The sequence below is a fragment of the Protopterus annectens genome, chromosome 14.part0 (assembly GCF_019279795.1).
Source record: "Protopterus annectens isolate FY-2018-M chromosome 14.part0, PAN1.0, whole genome shotgun sequence".
NCBI classification, from domain to species: Eukaryota; Metazoa; Chordata; order Ceratodontiformes; family Protopteridae; genus Protopterus; species Protopterus annectens.
Window position 1 is genome coordinate 74,994,945 of NC_056748.1, and position 20,397 is coordinate 75,015,341.

At 42.5% G+C, this 20,397-nt stretch overlaps 1 protein-coding gene across 1 annotated transcript in view; it reads left to right on the forward strand.

The window, feature by feature from the left end:
- The window catches only part of SGPL1 (sphingosine-1-phosphate lyase 1), a 1,851,476-nt gene that overhangs the window by 1,604,623 nt on the left and 226,456 nt on the right, over positions 1-20,397 (forward strand). Inside the window, exon 10 of the mRNA XM_044055782.1 lies at positions 11,502-11,648. Coding sequence (XP_043911717.1) covers positions 11,502-11,648 — 147 coding nt within the window. The remainder of the gene's footprint in view (positions 1-11,501; positions 11,649-20,397) is intronic.

Sequence of the window (20,397 nt, forward strand, 5' to 3'; positions counted from 1 at the left end):
CTTGAACCTGGCAGTACCAAAAGTAAAGTTCCGGATGGTCACTCTGCAATCTATCCTCCCACTACTGCGGGAGAACGACTGGATGTGCTCAATAGACCTCAAGGATGCGTACTATCATATTCTCATAGACAGACGCTCCAGGAGGTTTCTTCGCTTCCGGCTGGGAGCCAGCCATTTCGAGTTTAGGGCCCTCCCCTTCGGTCTCACCTCATCCCCCAGGGTGTTCACCAAGGTCTTGGCAGTGATAGCTGCCCACCTGAGACTCCAGGGAATTCAGGTCTTTCCGTACCTGGACGACTGGCTCCTTACCGCCCCAACAAGGCATCTTCTTTGCTCATGCAGGGATTATTTCCTCAATCTGGCTCCACTCTTAGGGTTGACCATCAACACGGCCAAATCCTCCCTGGCTCCTACACAATTATTGGATTTCATAGGGGCGAGGTTGGACTCCAGACTGATGCTTGCTTTCTTGACTCCGGATCGGCTTCAGAACCTGAGGTTGCATGTGCAGACCATCCTTCAACTTTAAGCTCCTTCGGTGGAATTGGTCCTGAGGGCTCTAGGGTTCATGGCGGCAGCAATTCCGCTGCTGCCATTGGCCCGGTTGAATATGAGGGTCATACAATGGACCCTCCAGCTACAATGGTCCCTATTTCGCAATCCCCTGTCTCATCCCATCCCCCTAAGCAGGGTTTGCAAAAGGTCGCTCGTGTGGTGGCTCCAGTCCTCCAATCTCCACACGGGACGCCCCTTCTCCCTGCCTCCGCCAGTCGCCACAGTGACCACGGACGCTTCTCGCCTGGGGTGGGGGGGCACTATTCGGGCAGAACAGTCCATGGCACGTGGAATGACATAGAGACCTCTTTGCATATCAACGTCCTGGAGATGAGGGCGGTGCTTTTGACGTTGCAAGCACTTCACAACCATCTTCCGGTGGGGACGATTGCGGTACAGACGGACATGTCAGTCGTCTGGTACATCAAGAAACAGGGGGAACCAGGTCTTACCCACTCTGCCGCGAGGCCATGAGAGTGTGGGACTGGGCGATATCCACCAACCGCTTTCTCATTGCAATGCACATTCTGGGAAGGTCCAACATATTAGCGGACAGGCTCAGTCGTACTATCCTGACTCCTTACGAGTGGTCCCTCAATCCTCTAGTGGCAGAGCAAGTATTTGCCCGATGGGGGCGACCTTGTTGCGATCTTTTTGCCTCTCCCTCAAATACCAAATGCAACGATTACTTCGCTCTGGTCCCCCCTCCGGGGGAGTCCCCGAGAGACTCTCTAGTTCATGCTTGGCCTCCTGGTCTGCTTTATGCTTACCCGCCTCTGCCCCTGATGTTGAAACTATTGCAGAAAGCCAGTCAGTTGGGGAGCAAGATGATCCTCATTGCCCCATTCTGGCCTCATCAGACGTGGTTCCCTTACCTATGGTCTCACCTGATTCATCCGCCTTGGATGCTGGATCCCCTTCCGGATCTCATTTCACACCCCCTGGGTCTTCCGACTCTGAACCTGGCCAACCTAAAGCTGACAGCTTGGTTGCTCCAGTTCCACTCCTACTCCCGGAATTTCATCACCAGTCAAAGCCATCCTAGTAGCAGCTCACAAGCCCTCCACCAGAAGGGTCTATTGGAGTAAATGGAAACGTTTTTCCATTTGGGCGGAGCACCGTCATTTAGATCCTTTTACGGCGCCGGTAGCATCGGTTCTAGATTTTCTAACTTCTCTCTTTCACCAGGGGGATAGTTCTTCCACGGTCAAGGTGCAACTTGCAGCAATTTCACACTATCATGTAGGGCAGGAGTCAGGCCCGCTTATTACTTCCAAACTACCTTCCTTAAGGGTACCTTCCTTCTCAGGCCCCCGGTCAAGGAGGTGGTACCCCCATGGGATTTATCCCTAGTTTTACAGGGCTTGACTAGCCCCCCTTTCGAGCTGGCGGCCACTGTTGATCTTAAATACCTCTCTTGGAAAACGGCCTTTTTGGTGGCCATAACTTCAGCCAAGCGGGTCTTGGAACTCCAGGCTCTCTGTGTCAAACCACCGTATTTGGTCTTCCACCCAGACAGAGTTCACCTCAGGATCAATCCGTCTTTTCTACCTAAGGTATCGTCGGAAGCTAACATTAATCAATCTATTAATCTTCCAGTATTCTTCCCCAACTATCAAAACAAAGGAGAGTATAAGCTGCACTCTTTAGACATGCACAGACAACTACGTTTTTATACTCATCGAACTACTGGTCATAGGCAATCCGATCAGTTGTTTGTCTCCTTTGCCAAAAACAACTTTGGCAAGTCGGTTTCTAAGGTTACCCTCTCCCGATGGATATCTAGTTGTATTCTCTTAGCATATCAGAGCTCGGGAAGGCCTGCACCTCAGGGAGTCTGTGCTCATTCTACGAGGGCCATTGCTACATCGGCTGCTTTCAAGGCTAGAGTTTCTCTGGATGACATTTGTTCCGCAGCCACTTGGGCTTCATCTCATACCTTTATCAGCCACTACAAAGTAGATATTGTCTCCCGAGGTAGGGCGTCTTTTGGCTCTGCAGTGCTCCGGAATATCCTTCCATGAAGGCCACCCAAGATTTAGGTAGCTGGGGACTCTGTCCCAAAGGTTGCTGACAAATTAAGTCCTACTTCAGATTAAGAAGTTATGTACTCACCAAAACGTTCCATCTGAGTAGGTATCTTCATTTGTCTGCAACCATCCCCCCTCCTTCCCCCTGACCAAAATGATCCTACTTGGGGTTCTTTAGATTAGTTCCCTCTGGGACACAGTATTAGCTGTGCTATGGGGCAAACTTGATCTGGGGTCAGTCAGGGTTGGCAGGGGATTATGGGTAAAGGGAGGAGCTAGGAGCTCGGATCTATGCTGTGATAGAAGTTGCCGGCTCGGATCCGAGATCGAATCCGTATCCTAAAGGTTGCAGACAAATGAAGATACCTACTCAGATGGAACGTTATGGTGAGTACATAACTTCTACTTCAACTATGTTAAATGTGTTCTGGGTAAGAGAGAGAAGTTCAGATTTGGATTTGGCTGAACATAAAAGTGTGGAGTCATCAGCATATTGTATGCAAGTGGCTTGGGGGATGGCTAGATGAAGGTCATTGATGAAAATTGAAAAGAGAAGAGGCCCTAGTATGGATCCCTGAGAGACACCTATGGTAACTGGTTGAAGGGTAGAGAGCGTCTTATAAAGATGTTTGAGGTGAAAAAAGAATAAACTGCGATTCTTCCTATTCAGCTGTGGCTGCCTGAAATCCAGTCTGACTGAATGTGTGCTGTTCATGAGTTATAGAGGCTTCCCGTAGAAACTGTTCAGAGAGCCCAGTAAAAGTGAACTGATCATCCAAGGGTTGCAAGTCTACCGCAGTACAGCTGTCTGTTTAAGACCATTGAAAGGGGTTGGCAAAGAAATCTGAACTTGAGTAGGGAGATCCCTAGAAGGAGAGTCAGTAGCCAGTTGTGCACACTAAATCCTTGACACATTGGTTCTCAAGAAAAGTTTCGCAGAATTCAGCCTATTCCTATTAATTTTAGCTGTGAACGAAAAGGAAATGTCACAAGCCCTAATGCAAGGTTCTCATAAACAGAGATATTAGCCATGAGAGTATCATTATAAGGTATTTACCTACTGCATATACATTTGACTTTCCTGACAGATGTGCAAAAAGTAAACTAACTTTTCTACATTAAAAACAAAAGTCCCTGCGAGGTAATTATCTGCCAAAAAACTGTAGATGAAGCAGACCAACGAGACTCAAGCCACTGAGCTGACAAGATTCAATGGAAGTGGCTAAAAAGTATTGATTCCGTTACAACAGACCCAAACCGCAGAAACGCACTCGACCACAACACAACATTAATCATGAGACGCATAACTCTTCTAAACAGTGTGCAACTCAACCAAAGCCCCTAAGACAAACAGCATGCCCAACACACTAGTCATAGGTGACTTGATAGTGAGGCACAGTGATGTCCCACTCACTAGGTTGAATAAGGAGAAAGTAGCAGTCAGCTGCCTGTAGCCCAGGTGGGTATGACCCTAGCCCTGAGCAGCATCCTCCCATCACCCAGAATGATACCACAATACAAGCAGAAAATGATTGATTTCAACAATTGGCCAAGTTTCTGGTGTCATTCTAAGGGGATTCAGTATCTGTCTGCCTGGGATGACATGATTGACAGACCTCGATGCTTTGCCAGAGATGGCCTGCATCTGTCACCTTTGGGCTTCCGGATACTGGCTAAGGCTCTTGCCCACCCCTATAGTGCCTTTTTTAGGCATTGTTCCAAAGACCAAATTACTACCATAACAGCTACAAACAAATGCAATCTGAGGTTCATGCTACTCAACGCTAGAAGTCTAAATTTCAAAATACACTCGCTCGAAGCAATCCTTAAAATGGAGAACATCGACATTTGTGCTGTAACAGAGACCTGATTTAAGGCAGCAAAAAGCACCCCTGCACTACCAAGCTGTAACTCATTCCACACCTTTCGGCCGCAGAACTTGAACTGAAGCTCCAAAGGCAGTGGTGTTTCCATATTCATAAAGGATGCACACACCTCCAGACTGGTAGCCCAACGTAACGCATCTGAGATACTTTAGGTGCAGCTAACAATTGGGTGAGACAGCGATTCAGGTCGTAGCCTGCTATAGATCCCCAACAATGTCCCAAGACTCACACTCCACGTTCCTAAGCACCCTGGAAAATAGTAGGTCCAACCTAACACTGTCACACTGGGTGACTTCAACTACCCCTCTCCATTAACTGGAAAAACTACTCCTGTACCAATGCACTTGCCCAACGCTTTCTGGAATTCATTAATGCCAATGCCCTGGACCAACTCATTCTTATCCCCACTAGAGGTAGCAACATCCTTGACCTGGTCATTACTAACATGGGCAACTGTTGCTCTACACCAATAGTCAACTCCTCCCAGGTTAGATCTGACCACAAACTGATCACCTTGGAAATCCACATCCCTTCTAACCCCCCCCCCCCCCCCGCCGCAAAGGTAACCACCATGAAAAACTTCTCCAAAGCTAACTTTGGGCTCCTAAAAACAGAGGTGGCTAACTTCAAGGCACCCATGCAAATGGAGAATAGTTGCATGATCGCTGAATCATACACCATCGTACACCAATGCATTGTACGAACACGTACACAAATGCATGGATCTTGCCATACCCAATAGAATCAAGATGCTGTCCTCCAAAAAAAGGAAGTCAATCTGGTGGTCTCCTGCCATAAACAAACTCTACAACAGAAGGAGGAAACTGATGCGGAATAAGGTGAAGTCCCAAGACTGGGAAAACTCTCTTATCAGCCTCAACAAAAAGTTGAGATCCCTCATCAAATCCTCTAAAGCTAACTATGAAAACAGAATTGCAGCAGATAGTAAAGACAACTACAAGGCCTTCTATAGTTATGTAAAGAATCTCCACAGCAATACCCAGATTTGCTCTGAGCTGCTGCAAAATGGTACCCCCTACTCTGAGCCAACAGATATTGCCAATATACTGGCCGTGAGATTCAATGCCAACTTTATCCCTCTCTCTCCCCACAAAGGACCAATCACAATACCAGTAGATTGCCAGGCACCCAGTATTACTGCTGCACAGGTTAAAACAGCTTTGTTCAAGGCCAAGAATACATCTTCTATGGGACCTGACAGTATCCATTGCTGTGTTCTACTTGAACTACAGAGCAAACTGGCACCTCACCTGTGTGCCCTGTTCAATCACAGCCTCACCTCATGCTTTGTCCCTACCGAATGATGCACTGTTACAGTCATCCCTATCCACAAAGGAGGAGCGACCACAGACCCTGGGAACTGTCGCCCCATTAGCCTGACGAGTGTAATATGCAAAGCTATGGAATGCATCATCATGGACCTAATAAACAAGGATATAGGGAATCTCCAAATTCTGGATCCCACACAGTTTGGTTTTGTGAAGGGTAAATCATGCCTGCTCAATTTGGTCGATTTCTTTGAGTCAGTCACCAGAGCTGTGGATGAAGGCAAGGTGGTTCATACAGCCTACCTTGATCTGGCCAAGGCTTTTGATACCATTCCCCACTCAAGAATCATAGAAAAACTCACTAAGTGAGGCATCAACCCCTATATCACTAGGTGGGTTGCAAACTGGCTCACAGATAGAACCCACAATGTGAAAGTAGCTGACTCCAAGTCATACTGCTGACCAGTAATGAGTGGAGTCCCACAGGGTTCGGTCCTGGGTCCTCTCCTGTTTGGTATCTACTTCTCTGAAGTCCAGGCCAACATGAAGGGACTCTGGCTGACAAAGTTTGCAGATGATTGCAAGTTGGAAGCTATTATTAACTCCTCAAGTGATGTTGACATCCTACAGAAAGGCCTCACTGACACCAACGACTGGTGTCAGAACTAACGCCTTAAACTTAATGCCAAAAAATGTGTCGTCATCCCCTTTGGGAAAAACCCGGTTCCCATAAATTACCACTTCGATGGTAGTCCACTGAACACAGAAGGTGTTATAAGAGATCTGAGAACTACAGGTTGACAGCAACCTCTCTTTTGACCACCACATTGCCACTGTGGACAGAAAGTCCTTCTATGTGGCACACCTCATTACTAAGGGTTTTGCATCCAGGAAGAAAGAGGTCATTGTCTCCCTCTACTCTTCCTTCATTAGGTCAGTCATTGAGTACAATGCCCCATTTGGCATGTACCTCACTAGACACCTGCAACAACTGGATAGTCCGCAAAAGTACCTCACAAAGAAGATCCTAGACCTTAAACACTTGTCCTATATGGACAGACTCAAAAACACCAACTGTTCTCTGTCTCATATCACCTACTTAGAGGCGATCTCTGCTTGACTTACAAAGCCATGTCTGACCCAGCTCTGTTAGAAATGCTACATCTAAAGAAATCCCAATCCCTTCACACCACATGCTCCAGAGACCTCAACCTCATTACCACAATCAACAGAACGTGCTGGAGGGACAGGTTCCTAACCCAGAGACTGCCCATGCTATGGAATAGACTTCCCACCTCACTTGCCCTCTTCAAAAGAAGTCTTGATGATTGGATGGGAAATAGAAAATTCACCCCGGGGATCATTCCAGTGGCACTGCTCAACAGAGGCAGTGGAAACTAAGGTCAGGTGGCACGATGCCCTGGTAATCCTACGGGCTAGGTTGTAAAGCCTCCAGGGCCATTAGCCTAATACACACCTATGAACGTCTGGCACATTCACCAGCCCAGAGGTGGCAGTAGTTGGCAGCAACATAGGTAATATTATTCTACTTTGAGGGACGACACTGTGATCCCTGAAATCTTGCATATCTGTCCACTCTGAAGGGGATTGTCTTTCCTTCTACTTGGATATGTGGCTGGCCATCATGCAAGACAGGTCATTCTGATAATAGTATCCAAAGGCCGAGCAATTCCCTTTGAGATCCATGCCAAGCTCCACTGTGCATTTGCCAGACATCCCACCCATCAAAAGAGTGTTGCAAGGAAATGGGTATTAAACTTCTTACTAAATTGTTACATCAGAAAGGCCCCACCATACCAGAAATAATCCAGTTTTTCTCCAGGTTCATTTTCATTCCCAAAAAACACAAAGGAGAGTCAGGCCTATACTTGACCTTGAGGAGCCAAAGGGAATTTATGACCAAAAAGTCCTTTCACATGATCGTAATGCAGTTCATTCTTCCATTATGTCTGAAGGAGCCTTGCTGTGTTTTGTGGACCTTCAGGTTACCTACCTTCACTTAAACTTCGCCAGGAGGTCCAGGATATTTCTGTACTTCCAGATAAGTGCCAGCTGTTATCGGTTTAAGACCCTTCCATCTGGCTTCACCTCACTTCCCAGGTTGTTGACCAAATGCATGTCTGTAGTAGCAGTAAACCAGAGGCTGCAAGATTTGATGGTGTTTTCTTACCTAGTTGACTGGCTTCTAGCTGCTTAAGCAAAGAACAGTGTGATTTGTGTGACTGAGTTTCTTCAGGGTCTCTTCCAGTCTTCAGCAACTAAAATGAGCACCACAAAGTCACAGGTGGAGCCATCTCAAATGCTTACATTCATCATATGAATGCTGGACACTATCCTGCAAAGCACATATTCCTTCAGCCAGGCTCCTCTCTTTAGAGAATGTAGTAACTCCGATCATTCAGCCCTCACTTAATTCCTCCTCATGATGCCTGAAACTCTTGACACTCATGGCAATAACTATTTACATGGTTCCTGATGCTTGATTTCATCTGGGAATTGTACAAACAGGAATTAAAATTTAAAGTTCATTGTTGTCAGTTTTCAGATTCCATGACACTGCAGATAGTGATATCGAAGACTACCTGAAGAAATCCCAATCCCTCAGAGCCACATGCTCTAGAGACCTAAATCTCATCACCACAATTAACAGAACATGCTGAACGGATAGATTCCTGTCCTAGAGACTTCCCATACTCTGGAACAAACTACCTATGTCATGCAGAGTTCGTCACTAGCACTCTTCAAGAAAAATCTGGATGAGTAAATGGGTAATAGGAAATTCACCCCAGAAATCATATCGGTGGCCCTGCTAGACAGGGGACACAGGTAAATAACATCCATGGGTGGTGAAAGCCAGGGAGCCTTGTTGGCTAGGCTTACATAGGCCCTAGGGCCGATAGCCTAGTACCTCCTATGAATCTATGAATTCCACTTGCTATCATAAGCTGACACACCAAACCAGACTCTGGAGAGTCCCTTCCTAAACCTCACCCTGCAGCAGTTGTCACCACAGATGCCTTTGCTTTAGGATATGGGGGTGATGATGTCAAGAGCATATGAGTCAAGGGGTTTGGTCTCAATCAGAGGCCAGTCTGCACATCAACATTTTAAAGATGAAGGCAGTTTCTTTTAACATTTAAAGCTTTTCAGGACACCGTGTCAGACAAGAAGCTATTGCCATTCACAAGTACAGTATAGCTGTGGCTTGGTACATACAAAACTCACTTCTAACCCCTTTGTCAAGAAGTACTGAAGTGTGAGAATGGACTATGTCCAAAAAAGTTCTGATAGCCAGCCAACTTCTTGACAGTACAAGTTTCTTTGTAGACAGTGTCAAGTACTGTGTACTGATGTTGCACAAGTGCTTCCACAGCTAGTCGACAGTGCAGAAGGTATTCCACAGTTGGAGAAAGCCTTTCTGTGACCTGCTTGCAACCCTGACCTATATCATATATGGTAACTTGTTTTCCTTTATAACTTCTTCAGGGGTACATCCCTGGGATACTGTCATTCAGAAATGACTCCCCTTCCAAGACTACTCTGTGTTTTACTCCAATTTTCTTTGTTCCAAAATTCATAATGCCAAACTGAGCAAGTTTAGGGTCATTCTCATAGCCTCATGTTGTCCTCATCAATTTCCTCTTTGCTTTAACCTCATCTTGTGGGAAAGGATCTACTTTTCTGGTCTCATCAAAACTTTCACTTCCTCGGTCTAAGCATTCATTATTTCAGTTGCATTAATGGCTAGGGACCCTTCTTCCAGTGACATAATGATCACTTTTTCCTGTATAGGCTAGTTCTAAAGACTTAAGTCTTTTGGCATTCGTACCTGTGCTTCCTTTATGCAGGGGTTTGATGCTGGTTTGAATTATTCCTTTGTTAAGGTGCACTTTGCAGCTATTTAAAATTTTCTGTGTTGTAGTTCACTGCCAGTGGCTTCCATGAAAGTTTGCAATGCTTTTCTTAGAGGACAGTTTCTTATATAAGATCCTGTAAAGTATCCTGCTCCTCACTGGAATTTATACTTTATTTTAGAGTAGCTGATTCTTCTTTCATTTAAATCTGTTGGTACTGTAGACCTGAAATATGGAGAACTCATATTCTGGTGGCCATTTCTTCTGCCAAAAGAGTTTCAAATTTGTAAGGTAGTGTGTGTAATTTCTGCCAGAAGAGTTTCAAAAGTATAAGGTTGTGTGTGTGTGTGTGTGTGTGTGTGTGTGTGTGTGTGTGTGTGTGTGTGTGTGTGTGTGTGTGTGTGTGTGTGTGTGTGTGTGTGTGTGTGTGTGTGTGTGTGTGTGTGTGTGTGTGTGTACTTTCCATACACAGTGTTCCATAAGGATGGAGTGTCTTTACAAAGTAATTCTTCATTTATGCCTAAGGCACTGAAACAAATTTCAGCTAGTCTGTAAACCTGCCCGTCTTCTTTCTGAATTAGCCTAACAGACGGTAGTATTTGTCATAGTAGTATATGGATGTTTATAGGCAGCTCAAATTTTACATGGACGAAATTAAATATATGATGAAAGTTATACAACTATTTGTTTCATATTCTATAAAGAAATTGGGTACCAAAGTTTGTTAAAAGATATTTGGCTCGGTTATGGAAAAACAGAATAAACATTTGCTTTCAGTACCTAGAGCTTACTCACCAAGGGCAATGGCTAATTTTCAAGCATTTCTCAGGAATGCATCCTTAGATGTTTGTACAGCAGTTCTTTTGACTGCACTGAATATTTTCACAAGAGGCACAACAAGCTGAATGTGATTGTAGTTCTAGGTCTTCATTTGGGGTTCGCTTCCATGAAGATGGCTACTAATTTCATGAACTCTAATCATACTGAGAATTTTGGAATGGGGGTCCATTCCAACCACAAAAGACTTGGAGAAATTAAACTGCAAGACAGTTTTGGGCTCTGTCCTTTTTGTTGTTAAGGTTGGACATCCTCATTTCAGTTACAAAAGTTAAGTACTTTACATAACATTAGAGCTAGATGAAAAGGCCCGTCCTCATCAACATATTCACCCTTTTCCCCCTGCTTAGTGCAGACATGGCCCAGAGGTATGTTACTTAGTATATATTTGTTTTTTCTGTGCCTTATCACCACATGGCAGGAATCAGGAGAGGAGTCTTGTTGGCAAAGCATTGTAGGTGAAAGGGGGAGAGGCTAGCAGCCTGGGGAGGTTTCAGATGTCAAACTTAATAAAGGCCTGCAGTATTAGTCCTGTTAGGTGATGAGGATGAACTAGTGCATATTTTTAACAGTATGGAAAGTATATAACTTTTCTTTCCTGTGTATCTGTAACAAAACACAACTTGTAGCTTCTGATGTAGATCTGTTGTGGTGTGCTTCCTTGACCCAAAGCTGTATCTTTCTTAATATCAATATTTCATAAGGCTAAGAGAGTGACTACATATTGATGTCATGTGGTAAAAGTTTTAAACAATATTCCCTTGAAATCATTATGTTCATTTGTCGTCTCATCTGGTGGTAGTATTTAAAATGTTCCTTGTTCTCGTGTGACTTGTAAGGCATGCATCTTGTCCGTTGTGCTGCAACCACTGTTGTACATGTGCTTTGGCTATGTAATATTAATTCTGGTTTCTTTTACAGCATTGTACGTTCTATTAGAGATGTGTGTTCATACTTTAAATGGACTTTTGTAGATAATTATCATAAAATAAACAAACAGTATTTGTTTTTTTTTCTTTTGATATTTAGCTTGCTGTGAAGTGCAATATCCCATTCCATGTGGATGCATGCCTAGGGGGATTTCTTATTGTTTTCATGGAAAAAGCTGGATTCTCCCTCCCACCTTTTGACTTCCGAGTAAAAGGAGTGACCAGCATCTCTGCTGACACACACAAGGTAAAGCAAAAGTAGAATCTCTGCTACAACTTGTAAGATGTTGTTGTCTCTCAGCAGTACCGTTTCTGTACTCAGCGGCAGTTATTGTGCTTATATCTTCTGTAATGACGTCACACTCTAAAGTAATGAAGCACTGTGCTTTTTGATTTATTATAAAGTCATTTCAACTAAAGAAACAAGTATTAGTTTGCAGTGCTCACTTTGAATGATTATGTCTGAGTTGCATTAGTATTTGCATGCAGCTGCACCCTTTGATTGTATGTCATAGAAGGTCTTCAGTCTGTCTGTCTGTCCAGTCTTAAAGACACAGAGGATATCTATGCATTTGCTGCTTTAGACAGAGAAGACCCACAGAGAGCAGATAAAGTGGAATAAAATGGTTGTTCAGTTTGACACTGGGTAACATTCAAGAGTCTTTGGCCTCAAGTAGGCTATGCATTGCCAGTTTGACTGGGTAACATTCAATAGTCTTTGGCCTCAAGTAGGCTATGCATTGTCAGTTTGATTGCAGATGACACACCCAGTTTCAGCAAGAGCTTTCAGTACAGATTTTAGTTATTTAGCCCGATTTGGATTGGTGACTACCACAGTTAAATAGCTCCTGATGTCTCAATGATATTTTGAAAAATATCGGCATCAACCCACTTTTTTTCCCCCTTTTTGTACATGGGGTTGTGGTGTCTCATCAGCACTGACCGTCACCTAGAGGCAATCCGTTCAACAGTCATTCTTCTCTACCACATGCACCACACATACACATATGCACTCATACCTATGGTCAATTTAGAATGACCAATACACCTGTCAAAGGCTCATTAACGCCTGACTATTAAGAAGTACTGTACAATATATTTTTATTTAACTATTGAAATGAAAGCACTATTAACTAATTTTCATAAAATAGTGGAAGTGACCCAGTTTGTCAATACAAAGTAATTTTCACAATTAAAAAGGTTAAAATCTCACACTATGAAAATGATTGATGCTTTAAAGAAAAATAGTTCAGCAAATGCTGTAGAAGTCACCTTAGTGTGTGCATCTTTGCTCAGGTAGCAAAAAGTACAACTCAAAAAAAGAGGCATATGAGCATGTCTGATTTAAACCTATAACTGGCAGGGAATTCGAACTGCAAGACATTCACTGCATGGCATAACGCAGTCAAGAAAAGCTACATCCATCCCTCCATAACCAGCTGCATGCTACAGTAATGCAAAACTGAAGTGAGTATTGGGGCACCAGTATATATTATCTCAGTTTCTGATTATGATGAACTTTTTCACACACATCATTAGCAAAAGCAAAGTTACTGTTTAAAATATTTGCTGCTGAGAAAATGGTTTCTAACAGTGTGATAAAACTACTAGTGAGAATTTGAGAGAGAAAACAAATGCTGACTTTGTACATGAGCAGCAGAGCAGGGTCTTCTCTCTACCAGGGAGTAAATACAGGAAATAAAAGAAGATTAGTATGGCATTTATTTACGTGTATCAGATATGTGAATCATGACATGGGATCCTTTTAAATATGTATAGACAGCATAGGGTAGGCAGTCAACCAGCATGTTTACACAGATGCAGGGAGAACATGAAAACCCCCACTAACAAAGTGGCAGGAGATTAGAACAGAGTCCTAGATGCTGAAGCTGCTAGGCTGAGATCTTACCAGTAAACCAGTGCACGGCTAAAGTCACAGCTTCAAAAATTTGTGACTGTAAAGAAACAAGTACAATTTTCATATAATACAAAGTGCGTACAAACATTCGCAGCAACAGTGGGTAATGAAATAAAAATAACTTTTTTGAGTTTTGTGAAATAATTCAAATTGGTGCATTGTATTTCTGCTTGTTAATTAACATGCAAAATGAAGACTGGGATGAACACACCCAAATGTCATAACATGAGTGTAGAAACACTGTTACAAGTAAGCCTGTGACAGTCCAATATGAGGGATCTTCAAAAACATTCACAGATGCCTGAGAAAGACCATCAAAATAATAAAGCTGACTGAATCTGATGATTTATCAGATGAAAAATGGTACCATTTAATGGAAAGACATTTTGTATAACCTTCATAATCCCATTAGGCTTGCCATTACTCTTGTAATTAAAACAAAACTGTAACACTTCTTAGCTGAAGTGCTGTGTGCGTCTGCTGTTGTCTAACTGCATTTGAGTTTTGGATTGGATTTATTCATTTAAGGTTTGGATAATTGCCTCATATTTTATTTATTTTTGCTGTTGTATTATAGTTTCTTTTATTTTTAATTTTGTGTTACCTAAATGCTTTTTTTCTTGGAATTTTAAAAGTTTTTGGCTAGGGTCCTTTAGAAACGAAGTCGTTTTTTGTTCACTAACTGAAAAGGAATCCAATCTAGCTGATTAGTGGGAGGAACTTAGAAATAGCATTCTTATTTAGCTACAAGCCTACAAGTATTGAGTTGTGTTATTATTTCGCTGAAGTGCTGTGTGCCTCTGCTGTTAGTTTTTGGTGGCTTTTCAGCTGCCCACTCCTACTATAAATTTGACTTTGGACAGTCCGTCAATGCTTATCTTATCTGCTCATTCTGCTGGACAACAAGACATCAGCTGGGAAGGTCGTTCCCTTATCTTAAAGGTTAAGATAGCTTCTGTTTCTTACCATCCCACTCACTGTTTATACACTGCACAATCAGGATATTAATGATTTCTGCAAATCTAAAGTACTTTTGCTGACCATGCCAGTGAGTGCAGAGAATCCTGAGTGAATCAAGTTCCATCCTTCACATCCTTCAGTGGATAAATACCTTGCTTTACTAAATTACACTTTTTTCAACTTGTTTTAATTATCAGTGTTATTTATGTGCACTAAATTTTACACTCAAAATCATTTTACAGTGCTATATTTTTACTGTTTCATTTTAAACTTTTATTTCACTCCTTCCTTCTCACAGTGTCTGCTGGTTGGCTTACTGTTTAGTTAGATAAATTATTGCACTGTTGGTTGTTTCATTGTTAAAGTTGGTTATTTTTCTGCACTTCGAATTCCATTTGTGATTGGGAGCCTGGATGGGTTAGTACTGCTCTCTGGTGGCAGCTGAGGGTAGCTTAGTATACTTCTGTGCTGCAAATCACTTAAGGAACCTTTGTGCTATGTTTGATTGGCCAAAGGCCATTTTTACTGTTTTGCCAGTTGTTTTGAGTCTCAATAAAGATGCTGCATTTGCACAAAGCCCTGCACAGCTGGATTTAGCAGTGCCCCACATAGTCATAGGCACCTAGAGTTTAAATTTCTCCAAATCTCCTAAATCCGTAGGTGTGTATGGCTGCTTTGCATTCTAACACCTCCGAGCTTGACCATAAGTAATTTTAACACATTTATTGAATTGTCACTTAAGACATAGATAAACATACATTTGTATAAAAGAAAACAAACTGTGTTAACAAGTAACATGCATCACATACAAGCTTTCAATCTGAGTTTTTTTTTGTTAGCAAATGCATGTCACTGTTTTTGCTGAAAATTTTGAAGTAAAAGTTTTAAATGAAATCCAAATCTCTGTGATCATTGTAAAAGTAAAGTAGACCACATCTGTAAGTGTCAATATTGTTAACAGTGATTTATCTTATCTGGTAATTGAGGAAAGACAGCCAAGTAATGGGATATTTATATATCGGGGCCCTAGTCTGTTACCCTTCCTAAGGACTCATTTTGACCATGATCTGGCTCTGATTATTCCCCTTACAGGGTTCCCTCTTAAAGTTCATTTGACTGGTGAGTTTCCATATTTCTTTTGTAATCTTCAGAATGGTATGAGTTTCAGGAAGGCCGGCTATGACGGGGAAAATCTTTTGGGGAGCATGTTGCTGTGTTACTGGTTTCTGAAAATCACTTGGTTCATAGGTTAGTTTCATAGATACATACTAGGCTAATGACCACCAAGCTGTTTATAAGCTGTGCAGTCCCACCCAGTTGTGACCCTATGTATCTTGGACATTTATTAGGAAGCAGTGTATTATGAAGCTTTTAGAGGATATGTGCGGGGGTATGTTAGTCTGAGCATTATTGTGTACCTTTGTCTGTCTAAGACATGGGTGCCAGAACCAGGGGAAATTTTTAATTTCCCATCCATTGGTCAAGGTTATGCTTAAGTAGTGTTAGGGATGGACTCTGCTTCACATGGATGGGGGTCCTCTGAGACACATATCTGTCTTGCCAACGTGTCTTGTCTATGTCACAAGCAATATTGAAATCCTTGGATCAAGTGATTCTGATGGCTGTTCATTTTGCAGATGTGCAAAAGGTCCATCAGACCTGGATGTGAGCATGCCTTGTATGCCAGGCATAGTTTGCCTCTCAGTAACATGTAGAATATAGAGACAGGGATTTAAGGCGAGCCATTAAGAACCAATGTGTTTATACCCTTGATTCTCCTCGTAAGGAACCTTTGTGGGTATTCCAACTGTTGCATGTCTGGCCAGGTCCATGCTGAAGGGGGCATTATACTTTGTGATGGGTCTGATAAGAGTCGAATAAAGTTGGCACTATGACTTCCTTGGACCTGGATGTGATGCCCTTACTTATAAGTTGGGAGACACGGAATGATTTTCTTACTACCTTGGCCACATGTTGATCAAAGGCCAGATTACTGTCTACATATGTTCCGAGATCCCTAACAGCTGGGTCAACTGTTACTTTTGTCTTATCAATAGAGTCATAAGCTTGGGTGGCAGTTTTCCCAAAAGGCACTATAACTGATTTCTTGGCATTGAGTTTTAGTCTATAACTTTGACACCAGTCATTTGTCTGGTTTAGACCCTGTTATAAGATGTTTGTGTCATGGGGAGAATCTGTGATAGCTCCCAATTTGCAGACTTAGCCTTTACCTCCTAGAAGTAGATGCCAGGTAGGAGCATTCCCAGCATTCAGCCCTGAGGTACCCTGCTGATGACCGGTCTCTTAGTGGAGGTGGTTTTACCAATCCTGACTTCCTGGGGTCCTGTCTGTGAGCTGGCTGGCAATCCATTGAGTTATGTAGGGGTTTATGCCAAGTTTGGGGAGTCTGTCAACTATCCCAGAGTGGTATATTGTATTAAATGCCTGAGTCAGGTCCATGTAGGCAGTATGTACCATTTTCCTCTTATCCATTGCCTTGGTGACCTTCTCAAAGAAATCCACCAGGTTTAGTAGGCATGACCTTCCCTTGACAAAGCCAATCTGTATTGGGTCCAGTGTATGAAGGTTGCCTATAAATTTGTTGATCATTTCCATAATAATTTGTTCCATGGCTTTGCATATTAGACTAGTCAGACAAATAGGTCTGTAGTTGCTAGGGTCAGTTGATGGTCCACCCTTGTAAAACCGGATAACCATTGCAGTCCTCCATTGTCATGGTACAAAGCCTGTTTTGAGTTTATAACTGAAGAGTGATTCAAGTGGTCCAAACAGGTCATGTTGCGAGTTATTTAGGAGGCATCCCGAGATATTGTTGGAGCCCATTGAGTTTGTGTTTTTGGCCTTAGTGAGCATCCCCATGACCTGCTCCTTGTTAATAGTTGGGGGGTATGCTAATAGATATTTCATGGAGGGGAGTGTGAGGTAAAGTTTGAACCAAATTTGTCAGCCAGCAAATTCTCTATGTCACTCTGCTCATATAAGGTGGTACCACTGACCAACAGTTCGGCACACTAATGTGTGCTGCCTTAGAGGCTTTGGTCATGACTGTAGAAGGCCTTCTGGTTATCCTTAGCCTGTGAGGCTATCTTGACCTTGTAAATTAGTTTTGTTGGACTTCATTGGTCCTTTTAGTTTCTGGTTTAGTTTAATTAGAGAGCTCCTATCATTATGGGAGTTGATCTTCCTGATTTTAGACACAACTTTTTCTTCTTTTGTTATATACTCTATTAAGGTTAGGATTCCACCAGTGCGGTTTGTTTATAGAGTTTGTTTTGTGCTTGCGTCTAGTAGGTACAGCAGTCTCTATACAGCCTTTTACATGGTTGTACAGGGTCTCTGTGAACAATTCCGTATAGGTTGCTGTGAACCCTGGGATGTGATGGGCACTAAATTTTGACAAACTATTTCTTAATAGGATGTAGCTTGCTTTGGAATAGTTCCTGACTGTTGCAAGGTTTGCCGGAATCATCAATGAGGATGTGACCGTGGGCTGCAGCACTTTCCCATATTGGTGAATACCAGTTCGTGTATGTTTGAACCTCTGGTGGGTTTGAGCACTGTTTGGTCAAGGGTATTTGCGTTATCAAAGTCCAGGAATTGTTGTTCCTGCAAGTATGAGGCATTGTTTGTTTCCCAGTTTATAGAAGGGTAGTTAATCTCCCATGAACAGGGTATTTGTTTTAATGACGAGTGTCTCCAGTATGTCTAGGTACAAGCTATAGTATTCTAGGAACATAGAGGGTTACCAGTAGATTGCTAGGATATGATATGGGACTTTGTCTGTGATGATTTGCACATGGATAAATTGTAGGGCATCGTCCTGTTTAATCAACATAGAGTTATGCTTGTTGCAAATAAATTTTGAGACTCCTCCACCTTGTGTCCCCTGTCCATGTAGCTGATGTTTTAAATGTGTGGAAGGCACTGAAACTTTGCACTGCTGGAGTACTTTCTGCTGATTAAACCATGCCTGTGTAACAGCACAAGTGTCTGTATTTTCCAGAGTGAGGAAAGCTTGTATAGTGTTGAGTTTCTTTGTTTTCTTGCTTGCACTGAATAGTAACACCTTTAGGTTTCATTTTGTTTTATTTGCCATGTCAATAGGTTTGTCAATTTGGCATTGCTAAAAAAAAGGCTCTAAGGGGGGTGGATAAAGTTTTAGCCCATATTTGGAAGCCTAGTGGAGACAGGTACAGACCATCCTTTGCAAAGCAACATGGTCTGTTTACCATGTCCTCTCAGGCTGACAAATATTTAATCCCCTTGGAAAGACACCAGAAACTAAGCCAATTATTGAAGTCAATCATCTTTTGTTTGTATTGTGGCATTATCTTTGTTGAAGGTAGAATGCTGTTCAATGCAAAGCACGTACCTGCCTTAAGACACATGTTCAGAGATAACAATGTCTCTCATCATATAGTCCAGGGAAGTATGTCTCTGGTCATTAACATGTACAAGGACTATGATAGAATCATACTGGTAACTGTGGTGTAGTGACTTGAGTACGTGTAACTTGGTGGATCTTGTCTCCAGATAAGCAACTGACTGTTGTTTTTTACTTGTTCAGTTTGATGAGTGGGGCATCTCTATGTTGTACAATGGAGTCTCCTATGAAGAAAGTCCTGGATAATGTGTTGACTTACCTTACAGGCTTTGCTCTTGGGGCTCCACAAGATGTAGGTGTATGTGTGGTGTTAGGTGCTGCTTTTGGTGAGTGCTTTACAGATTTTTGAGGATAGATGTTGCTGTTTATAGGCTTAACAGCTCTTAGAGTTTTGCTTTTTAGTGCCTCAGCATAGGTTGGTCTATGTGTGGTGGACACTGTGTGGTGGAAGTAGTGTGCTTGTGTGTATGTTCTTGACAACCTTTTTTATATGTGTGATTTTGCCTCCAGTGGAACTATGTATCTGCGTCCCTCACATACTGTGTTTGTTTTTTTAAGGATTAAATGATTGTCTGTGAACATGAGACAAATGCTACATTGTCTCAGGATGCCCGTATCTACCAGGCTAGCTGCGGAGACATTTGGAAATTGCATGTCTATGTTGTCTTAACCTGTATTTAGGTGGGCTACTGTACTTCATGGACTGGGTTACACAGAAATCTCCTCAGGTGGACTCTGAGGTTTGGCAATAGACTAAGTTAGATTGTGCAAAGATTTGACAGTAGTGCTGTTTAGGTGCAAAATAACTGTTCTAAGCTTGCCTCTGTGTAATGGCTTTGTTTTAACCACACTACGTTAACATGTTTCAGTTTTAAGGGAAGTTTTATAGATACAAATGTCCAGAAAGTACATTTTATCTGTACAGGGTACCGCTAAACTCTGGATGTAATAACACAAATAAAGATTGCTTGAGAGTGTAATGCTACAACAAAACTAAAAAAAAAAGAAACTGCCTTGACAAGACATTTTCAAGAATTGGAGACATTTAGAATTGTTTAAGTGCAAAATCAACAAATAAAGCAAAAATATAGTAGCAGAACTCTTAATGGTTAATTGAAGGGCAAAACAATAAAATAAATCTCTTGCCTGTCAAGGAGGAGCAGGATTAACTCAGGACCTACTGAGAGTGTGGCGAGGTTGCCAGGCAGATGGGAGCTCTGGGAAAATGTGCAGAAAACAATTTGTAGCAAGGGAGGTTTACTAAAGTGCATTATGGTTTGTTGGGTGAGCATGTAGTATTATGGATTTATAGAAAACAATGGCTGGGAAAGTATTTATATAGGTTACACAACAGAAAATAGCAATGAAGGAGTGGAAGGAGGTACTTTGGAAGTCGTATTACCATAGGCGGCAGAAGCCAGAGAGACAGATTTTTAAAACCACAAGAAAAGGGGTGGAGGGTTGGGGAAAAATTCATACTGGAGCTCGTGTCCTTTGGTTAGAATTTCAGAATTTCAGAAGCTTTCAGTTTTATGCCTCAGTAGGGGTGGGGGGGGGGGGGTAGATTCAAAGAACAGGGGAAAAAACAGTAGTAAAGTAAACAAAAGGCACTTGAATGCAACTCTCAGCAGGTATATATAGCTATAAAAGTACTGACACATCCTGTAGCAGAATTCACAATGCTGCCACTAGTGCAGTTATACCACAGGTTAA